The 10,664-nt window shown below is 38.0% G+C and overlaps 1 protein-coding gene across 1 annotated transcript; it reads right to left on the bottom strand.

The window, feature by feature from the left end:
* Nucleotides 1–99: 99 nt before the first annotated feature.
* LOC140932313 (collagen alpha-3(VI) chain-like) lies at nucleotides 100–10,606 on the bottom strand. The gene is made up of 21 exons (XM_073381933.1): nucleotides 10,330–10,606; nucleotides 9,952–9,999; nucleotides 9,559–9,768; nucleotides 9,106–9,440; nucleotides 8,133–8,370; nucleotides 7,038–7,381; nucleotides 6,584–6,827; nucleotides 6,416–6,457; nucleotides 5,934–6,274; nucleotides 5,421–5,685; nucleotides 5,043–5,090; nucleotides 4,650–4,859; nucleotides 4,197–4,531; nucleotides 3,224–3,461; nucleotides 3,068–3,115; nucleotides 2,129–2,472; nucleotides 1,675–1,918; nucleotides 1,507–1,548; nucleotides 1,025–1,365; nucleotides 513–756; nucleotides 100–158 (listed from the first exon to the last, which is right to left on the bottom strand). The coding sequence occupies exons 1-21, from the start codon at nucleotides 10,589–10,591 to the stop codon at nucleotides 100–102; spliced, it is 4,482 nt and encodes a 1,493-aa protein (XP_073238034.1). The 5' UTR covers nucleotides 10,592–10,606.
* Nucleotides 10,607–10,664: the final 58 nt, after the last annotated feature.

The raw sequence follows: 10,664 nt of genomic DNA, 5'->3' as shown, positions 1-10,664 counted from the left end.
GCAAGTAGCTATTAATGCGGCTTGTTGTGAGTAAGATTTCAACCTTTAACCTTAACCTCTGGGTAGAGTGCTTGCAATCTAATCTAATCTTATTTCTTTTCAACATTCACCTGGGGTTGTTGGTGTTGGAGTCGTAACTTGCAGTGTCGCTGTTGGCACTAAGGTATAAAACAAATGTAAGTTAAAGTTGAGGAAAAATTCCATGCATCAGTCTTTTTAACACATTTGTGAACGTTTTTCTTTTAACAATCTCGCTTACAAAATCAACAACCACTTTTTCATTTTTATATAATATTCCTAGAAGAAAGGCACATGTTGTTGTAATTCATTAATACTTTATTGTTTTTTCCTATACAATTGAAAAAATTATCCATTGCACTAGAGGATGTACTCTTTCAGTACAGGAATTGCTCTTTGAACGTTGCTCTCTTTTGGTCACACTAGCTTCAAAACGTATTACAGTCAAAGAAAAGGATAAATACATCAAGAAGAAATACCATAGCATACAATACCTAATATACAAATTCCTCTTTTTGCCTCGTTGGCTTTTTTGTTAAGTTCCTTATACGAGTCTACTGTGAACACGTTATTTGGTCCAGAAGCAATTTGGTTTAGTTCTGAACTGTCAACATCACTGCCAATACCCAGGACAAAAACGGCTGCACCCTTGTTCTGAAGTCGAGAAGACGCTATATCTAGAGGGGTGTAAACGCCTTGGCCTGTTGTTTGCTTTCCAGTTGTGATAACTAAAACAGGCTGTAAAAAAGAGACATTATCTTAAAGACACCTTTAAAAGAGAGAAACCATGAAATCCTTGTCGACGCTTAACCGCAAAACGTCCCCAATTAAACCTAAACCTGAAGATAGGGGAATACTGTTTTCACGGGAAAAACATATTTTAATTAAAGATAGATTAATTTAAACAAATATATTTTTAAATAAAACAAACTAAAGAAATCTAAGTAACTAATTAACTAGCTAATAAGGAGAAACAATCCCAGTTAATATTAACGTTTTCAATTACCCTAGAGATGTCTCTCATTCCAGCTGCGGTAGTCAGGACCTCCTTGTCGGCCAATTCCAAAGCTTTGTCAATTCTTCTTAATCCACCCTGGCATTGCAAGGAACTAACGAGTCTGTTGACCTCTGTGCTATTAAGAAGACTTCCAGAAAGAGTGTTGAACTTGAGAACTACTTTGGCGTCAGAGTTGAAAGTAATGAGAGCAATACGACCCCCAGAGGGTGACACGTTGAAAAAGTTTACTAAGGTTTTGACAAAGTACAGCAGACGGTTCCAGTTGCCGCTGTCGTCGCAAACGCTTGAGTCGATAATAAAAGTAGTATCCATTGGTATTGGGCAAGATTCTATTGAACAAACAAGAATTTCGGAGTTAAAACTTACTTTGGTTGTTCACAAAATGAGGTGAAAAACGGAATCTTCAAGACACTTTAATTAATTGCAAAACATGCTGTTATACCCATATTTAGGACAGGATGAGTACTTACCTGGTGCGGGTAGTGCTGATGTCGGTGTCGGTATTGCAGGAACTATCAAATCGTAGAAGAAAAAAAAAATGTCACGAAGAAAAAATATGATGTATACCATTAATGGCGGTAATGCTCAACTGTTCTCTACAGATAATACTAGGATAGATTGTGGAATTATAAATATACCTAGTATACAAATGCCTCTTTTTGCTTCATCAGTTTTCCTGTACAAATCTCTGAAGGAGTCCACTGTAAAAACATTGACAGGTGAGGAGGCGATTTCCGTAAGTTCAGAAGTATCGACGTCCTTTCCAATACCTAAGACGAACACCGCCGCTCCTTTTTTCTGGAGGCGCGATGATGCTATATCAAGAGGGGTGTACAGTCCTTGGTCCGTTGTCTGCTTGCCAGTGGTGATGACTAGAACAGGCTGGAAGAAAAAGATGTGATTGAGAGAAACAGGTAGCCATACGATTAAATCATAAACAGTTTCGGGGACTTTATAATTTTCCTTACATGATCTCAAATGCGTGGGAGATATAGACCGCTGAAACTATGCTTGATATTCACGCTAACAATTAATTTTTATGTCCATTAGCTGTCCTTGTTTTATTGAACTATACATATCAAGTCAACTTACCCTTGAAATATTTCTCACTCCACCATCGGAAGTTAGAACGTCTACGTCAGCCAGATCCAGCGCTTTATCAATTCTTCTGAAACCACTTTGGCATTGCAACAAACCAACCCGTTTGTTAACCTCCCCGCCATTAAGACGGCTTCCTGTTAATGTGTTGAACTTAAGAACCACACTGGCATCATTGCTGAACTGGATCAGGGCAATACGACCCCCAGATGGTGATACATTGAAATACGTTACCAATGTTTGGACGAAATACAGCAAGCGATTCCAATTGCTTCTGTCGTCACAATCAGATGAATCAATAATGAAGGTGGTATCCATTGGGATGGGACATATATCCTCTATTAAAAGAAAAGTAGAGATGATTTAAGAAAATAACATTAAGAAAAAACAAAACAAGCAAAAATGTAGAGTAACTCAATTTTCAATAACATTAAAAGTCCAGAAAGTGAATAATTAACATGATATTAAGCTGGCTCTGTGGAAAATAACGATGACGTTCAATACCCTGAACGGCAATAAGCACGTATAACATAAATTCAAAAACTCTTTAATAATTCATAAAAAAAAAAACAAAAGAAATTGATGTTTAATGAATGTTCTTATATGTGATAAAGACACGGCTAAACTTTATGTCCAATTTCTTAGACCCAAATAAGCTCAAATCTAAATATTTGTGCAAGAATAAATTGAAATAATATATCAGAGATGTTGAAGGCGTTCAAAAAACTCGCAGACGTGTTTTATCAAGTTTAAAAAGTTTCGATTGCGTCTCGAATTTTTAAACCTGATAATACACTCCTGCTCGTTTTTTAACCAGTACATTATGGAGGTTTCGTGGAAAAAGGGCTGTGATCTGCCCCAAATGGGGCCCTTAACTCTCCGAGCTCGTACGCATTTTCAGCATACATATAAACAAGAAAATAGCTGAATTACCTGGAGGGAAAGGTGTTGGTATTGTAGCTGAGGGTGTTGGTAAGGACGCTGTGGCAAACAGAGAAATGTAGATAACATCACATTATAGTAAACAGTTACAAGTTATCATTACGTTACCAAAAACAGTATTAGCATCAAACATCTGTAGATCATTACCTACGCAAAACTCCCCTCTTAGCCCTGAAGTTAAGTTCTGAAGACGTTTAAAAGATTGGGATCTAAACACGTATTCGGGTGCAGATGCAATCTCAAGTAGCTCTGCCATGTCCGCTGCTCTTCCAACACCAACAGCATAGACTGTAACTCCTTTGTTTTTTATCCCCTGTACAGCGATTGAAAGTCTGGTATATCTGCCCGTTTTTGTTTGATTTCCGTCTGTTATCACAACTGCGAGCTGCCAAAGATATAAAGTAAAAATGTGCTTCAAGTCGCTAATAATTATACAAGAACGTAACAGGTAAATTCTATAACAGATTTTATTCCCCTCTATTTGCTACAAACTGTACTCTATTCGGTACATATTCCATCTTCAATTTGCATATCAAGAGTTTTAAGTAACTAGATTAATTTATATTTTTATTAAGGTGACATGTTAACAGGCACAAACGATGAAAGACACAATCTAATTTATGCAGACGTTTTCCCATGCCAAAGAAAAAGCGAAAAAGAAAGAAAAAGGTAAAAAGAAGCAGACAAGCAAACAAAATAAGAAAACAAAGAATAAGTTATACTTGAAAACCCTTTTCCTAGCGGCACTTCACATCATCTATCACCACTTGCCTTTTACTCTCTGATAACAGTCGATACTTCAGTGTTCTCTCTTTTTACATTATAGAACTTAACATTGGAACACGAGTTCGCGTTTGAGTATGAGTGCCAGATTTCAAACCAAGTCCATGTGTCTCAGATAATCATTTATGACAGTGATCATTGCCTTTAAGTTCCTCCATGTTCTGGTCGGTAACAGGAAGGAGTGAAAATTCTGGGGACAAAATAGGCTCAAAATTCCAAAGTCGTTTTCGCACTCGACGTAGTAATTAAAGTCAAATCTAAAGGTCGTCGAAAAAAAGACGTGGGAACTGAATGTATCATTGAAAAGCTAGAAAGTTGTATTTCGACGGCTCCTTACCTTTGGCACGCTTAACCTCATGCCGTTAGAAGTCTGAAAGAGATCGCTGTCTGCGAGTTGAAGAGCTTTGTCTGTATAGGTATAACCACGCTGATACGTCATTGCATCAAATCCTCGATTAACCTCGTCAGTACCCTGATAATCGTTAAAACGCATCACCACCTCAGCATCGGTGCTGTAAGCTATAGCTGCTACTCTTGTTGCGGAATTACTGACGTCAAGTTTGCTAACCAATGCTTTGACAAATCGCTTAACTCGTTCCCAGTTTCTGCGGCCAATACTTCCAGATGAATCAATGATGAACGCAATATCCACATCGGAGCTACACTCTTTGTCTAAAAAATCACAAAATTGGAGGCATTTGATACCAATTGAAGCTAACGGTAAGGGTAAATCTATTGTTTTGGTCCAAATGTCGTTGATTAGTTTTGTCAATGATAGGAGAAAACTTACCACAAGGACTTTGCTTAGCGACAGTCACAGAGATATCTCCCAAACAGGCTTGTCGTCTCATGTGGCATTCAGTAAGATCCTGGACGTCATCAGATGCACAAATAGGTCTTCGGCGATTGGGACAAGTGGGACATATACATTGCGCTGTGTTGTTCACCACTCTGCAGCCAATGTTGTATGGAGCACTACAGCCCTCGGTTCGGCAAGGATCTGCAAAGCGTTTAAATATATGTTTGTTAATAAAGAAATACGAAGTAAATTCGTAGTCCCGGCTTTTGGATCCGGCGTTTGGCGAGTAGCTATTAATTAATGAGTAAGATTTCAACCTTTAACCTTAACCGCTGGGTAGAGCGCTTGCAATCTAATCTAATCTTATTTCTTTTCAACATTCACCTGGAGTTGTTGGTACTGGAGTCGTAACTTGCGGTGTCGCTGTTGGCACTAAGGTATAAAACAAATGTAAGTTAAAGTTGAGGAAAAATTCCATGCATCAGTTTTTTTAACACATTTGTGAACGTTTTTTTTTAACAATCAATTTTATGCATTGGGTTCCTGGAAGAAGGGCACATGTTGTTGTAGTTCATCAATACTTTATTGTTTTTTTTTCCCTATACAATTAAAAAAATTATCCATTGCACTAGAGAATGTACTCTTTCAGTGCAGGAATTGTTCTTTGAACGTTGCTCTCTTTTGGTGACACTAGCGTCGAAACGTATTACACTCAAAGAAAAGGATAAATACATCAAGAAGAAATACCATAGCATACAATACCTAATATACAAATTCCTCTTTTTGCTTCGTTGGCTTTGTTGTTAAGTTCCTTATACGAGTCCACCGTGAACACGTTATTTGGTCCAGAAGCAATTTGGTTTAGTTCTGAACTGTCAACATCACTGCCAATACCCAGGACAAAAACGGCTGCACCCTTTTTCTGAAGTCGAGAAGACGCTATATCTAGAGGGGTGTAAACTCCTTGGCCTGTTGTTTGCTTTCCAGTTGTGATCACTAAAACAGGCTGTAAAAAAAGAGACATTATCTTAAAGACACCTTTAAAAGAGAGAAACCATGAAATCCTTGTCGACGGTTAACCGCAAAACGTCCCCAATTAAACCTAAACCTGAAGATAGGGGAATACTGTTTTCACGGGAAAAACATATTTTAATTTAAGATAGATTAATTTAAACAAATATATTTTTAAATAAAACAAACTAAAGAAATCTATGTAACTAATTAACTAGCTAATAAGGAGAAACAATCCCAGTTAATATTAACGTTTTCAATTACCCTAGAGATGTCTCTCATTCCAGCTGCGGTAGTCAGGACCTCCTTGTCGGCCAATTCCAAAGCTTTGTCAATTCTTCTTAATCCACCCTGGCATTGCAAGGAACTAACGAGTCTGTTGACCTCTGTGCTATTAAGAAGACTTCCAGAAAGAGTGTTGAACTTGAGAACTACTTTGGCGTCAGAGTTGAAAGTAATGAGAGCAATACGACCCCCAGAGGGTGACACGTTGAAAAAGTTTACTAAGGTTTTGACAAAGTACAGCAGACGGTTCCAGTTGCCGCTGTCGTCGCAAACGCTTGAGTCGATAATAAAAGTAGTATCCATTGGTATTGGGCAAGATTCTATTGAACAAACAAGAATTTCGGAGTTAAAACTTACTTTGGTTGTTCACAAAATGAGGTGAAAAACGGAATCTTCAAGACACTTTAATTAATTGCAAAACATGCTGTTATACCCATATTTAGGACAGGATGAGTACTTACCTGGTGCGGGTAGTGCTGATGTCGGTGTCGGTATTGCAGGAACTATCAAATCGTAGAAGAAAAAAAAAATGTCACGAAGAAAAAATATGATGTATACCATTAATGGCGGTAATGCTCAACTGTTCTCTACAGATAATACTAGGATAGATTGTGGAATTATAAATATACCTAGTATACAAATGCCTCTTTTTGCTTCATCAGTTTTCCTGTACAAATCTCTGAAGGAGTCCACTGTAAAAACATTGACAGGTGAGGAGGCGATTTCCGTAAGTTCAGAAGTATCGACGTCCTTTCCAATACCTAAGACGAACACCGCCGCTCCTTTTTTCTGGAGGCGCGATGATGCTATATCAAGAGGGGTGTACAGTCCTTGGTCCGTTGTCTGCTTGCCAGTGGTGATGACTAGAACAGGCTGGAAGAAAAAGATGTGATTGAGAGAAACAGGTAGCCATACGATTAAATCATAAACAGTTTCGGGGACTTTATAATTTTCCTTACATGATCTCAAATGCGTGGGAGATATAGACCGCTGAAACTATGCTTGATATTCACGCTAACAATTAATTTTTATGTCCATTAGCTGTCCTTGTTTTATTGAACTATACATATCAAGTCAACTTACCCTTGAAATATTTCTCACTCCACCATCGGAAGTTAGAACGTCTACGTCAGCCAGATCCAGCGCTTTATCAATTCTTCTGAAACCACTTTGGCATTGCAACAAACCAACCCGTTTGTTAACCTCCCCGCCATTAAGACGGCTTCCTGTTAATGTGTTGAACTTAAGAACCACACTGGCATCATTGCTGAACTGGATCAGGGCAATACGACCCCCAGATGGTGATACATTGAAATACGTTACCAATGTTTGGACGAAATACAGCAAGCGATTCCAATTGCTTCTGTCGTCACAATCAGATGAATCAATAATGAAGGTGGTATCCATTGGGATGGGACATATATCCTCTATTAAAAGAAAAGTAGAGATGATTTAAGAAAATAACATTAAGAAAAAACAAAACAAGCAAAAATGTAGAGTAACTCAATTTTCAATAACATTAAAAGTCCAGAAAGTGAATAATTAACATGATATTAAGCTGGCTCTGTGGAAAATAACGATGACGTTCAATACCCTGAACGGCAATAAGCACGTATAACATAAATTCAAAAACTCTTTAATAATTCATAAAAAAAAAAACAAAAGAAATTGATGTTTAATGAATGTTCTTATATGTGATAAAGACACGGCTAAACTTTATGTCCAATTTCTTAGACCCAAATAAGCTCAAATCTAAATATTTGTGCAAGAATAAATTGAAATAATATATCAGAGATGTTGAAGGCGTTCAAAAAACTCGCAGACGTGTTTTATCAAGTTTAAAAAGTTTCGATTGCGTCTCGAATTTTTAAACCTGATAATACACTCCTGCTCGTTTTTTAACCAGTACATTATGGAGGTTTCGTGGAAAAAGGGCTGTGATCTGCCCCAAATGGGGCCCTTAACTCTCCGAGCTCGTACGCATTTTCAGCATACATATAAACAAGAAAATAGCTGAATTACCTGGAGGGAAAGGTGTTGGTATTGTAGCTGAGGGTGTTGGTAAGGGCGCTGTGGCAAACAGAGAAATGTAGATAACATCACATTATAGTAAACAGTTACAAGTTATCATTACGTTACCAAAAACAGTATTAGCATCAAACATCTGTAGATCATTACCTACGCAAAACTCCCCTCTTAGCCCTGAAGTTAAGTTCTGAAGACGTTTAAAAGATTGGGATCTAAACACGTATTCGGGTGCAGATGCAATCTCAAGTAGCTCTGCCATGTCCGCTGCTCTTCCAACACCAACAGCATAGACTGTAACTCCTTTGTTTTTTATCCCCTGTACAGCGATTGAAAGTCTGGTATATCTGCCCGTTTTTGTTTGATTTCCGTCTGTTATCACAACTGCGAGCTGCCAAAGATATAAAGTAAAAATGTGCTTCAAGTCGCTAATAATTATACAAGAACGTAACGGGTAAATTCTATAACAGATTTTATTCCCCTCTATTTGCTACAAACTGTACTCTATTCGGTACATATTCCATCTTCAATTTGCATATCAAGAGTTTTAAGTAACTAGATTAATTTATATTTTTATTAAGGTGACATGTTAACAGGCACAAACGATGAAAGACACAATCTAATTTATGCAGACGTTTTCCCATGCCAAAGAAAAAGCGAAAAAGAAAGAAAAAGGTAAAAAGAAGCAGACAAGCAAACAAAATAAGAAAACAAAGAATAAGTTATACTTGAAAACCCTTTTCCTAGCGGCACTTCACATCATCTATCACCACTTGCCTTTTACTCTCTGATAACAGTCGATACTTCAGTGTTCTCTCTTTTTACATTATAGAACTTAACATTGGAACACGAGTTCGCGTTTGAGTATGAGTGCCAGATTTCAAACCAAGTCCATGTGTCTCAGATAATCATTTATGACAGTGATCATGGCCTTTAAGTTCCTCCATGTTCTGGTCGGTAACAGGAAGGAGTGAAAATTCTGGGGACAAAATAGGCTCAAAATTCCAAAGTCGTTTTCGCACTCGACGTAGTAATTAAAGTCAAATCTAAAGGTCGTCGAAAAAAAGACGTGGGAACTGAATGTATCATTGAAAAGCTAGAAAGTTGTATTTCGACGGCTCCTTACCTTTGGCACGCTTAACCTCATGCCGTTAGAAGTCTGAAAGAGATCGCTGTCTGCGAGTTGAAGAGCTTTGTCTGTATAGGTATAACCACGCTGATACGTCATTGCATCAAATCCTCGATTAACCTCGTCCGTACCCTGATAATCGTTAAAACGCATCACCACCTCAGCATCGGTGCTGTAAGCTATAGCTGCTACTCTTGTTGCGGAATTACTGACGTCAAGTTTGCTAACCAATGCTTTGACAAATCGCTTAACTCGTTCCCAGTTTCTGCGGCCAATACTTCCAGATGAATCAATGATGAACGCAATATCCACATCGGAGCTACACTCTTTGTCTAAAAAATCACAAAATTGGAGGCATTTGATACCAATTGAAGCTAACGGTAAGGGTAAATCTATTGTTTTGGTCCAAATGTCGTTGATTAGTTTTGTCAATGATAGGAGAAAACTTACCACAAGGACTTTGCTTAGCGACAGTCACAGAGATATCTCCCAAACAGGCTTGTCGTCTCATGTGGCATTCAGTAAGATCCTGGACGTCATCAGATGCACAAATAGGTCTTCGGCGATTGGGACAAGTGGGACATATACATTGCGCTGTGTTGTTCACCACTCTGCAGCCAATGTTGTATGGAGCACTACAGCCCTCGGTTCGGCAAGGATCTGCAAAGCGTTTAAATATATGTTTGTTAATAAAGAAATACGAAGTAAATTCGTAGTCCCGGCTTTTGGATCCGGCGTTTGGCGAGTAGCTATTAATTAATGAGTAAGATTTCAACCTTTAACCTTAACCGCTGGGTAGAGCGCTTGCAATCTAATCTAATCTTATTTCTTTTCAACATTCACCTGGAGTTGTTGGTACTGGAGTCGTAACTTGCGGTGTCGCTGTTGGCACTAAGGTATAAAACAAATGTAAGTTAAAGTTGAGGAAAAATTCCATGCATCAGTTTTTTTAACACATTTGTGAACGTTTTTTTTTAACAATCAATTTTATGCATTGGGTTCCTGGAAGAAGGGCACATGTTGTTGTAGTTCATCAATACTTTATTGTTTTTTTTTCCCTATACAATTAAAAAAATTATCCATTGCACTAGAGAATGTACTCTTTCAGTGCAGGAATTGTTCTTTGAACGTTGCTCTCTTTTGGTGACACTAGCGTCGAAACGTATTACACTCAAAGAAAAGGATAAATACATCAAGAAGAAATACCATAGCATACAATACCTAATATACAAATTCCTCTTTTTGCTTCGTTGGCTTTGTTGTTAAGTTCCTTATACGAGTCCACCGTGAACACGTTATTTGGTCCAGAAGCAATTTGGTTTAGTTCTGAACTGTCAACATCACTGCCAATACCCAGGACAAAAACGGCTGCACCCTTTTTCTGAAGTCGAGAAGACGCTATATCTAGAGGGGTGTAAACTCCTTGGCCTGTTGTTTGCTTTCCAGTTGTGATCACTAAAACAGGCTGTAAAAAAAGAGACATTATCTTAAAGACACCTTTAAAAGAGAGAAACCATGAAATCCTTGTCGACGGTTAACCGCAAAACGTCCCCAAT

This window comes from Porites lutea, chromosome 3 (assembly GCF_958299795.1).
Source record: "Porites lutea chromosome 3, jaPorLute2.1, whole genome shotgun sequence".
Classification (NCBI taxonomy): domain Eukaryota; kingdom Metazoa; phylum Cnidaria; class Anthozoa; order Scleractinia; family Poritidae; genus Porites; species Porites lutea.
Note: the sequence above shows the minus strand (reverse complement) of the source record. Positions and strands in the feature narration are given on the sequence as shown.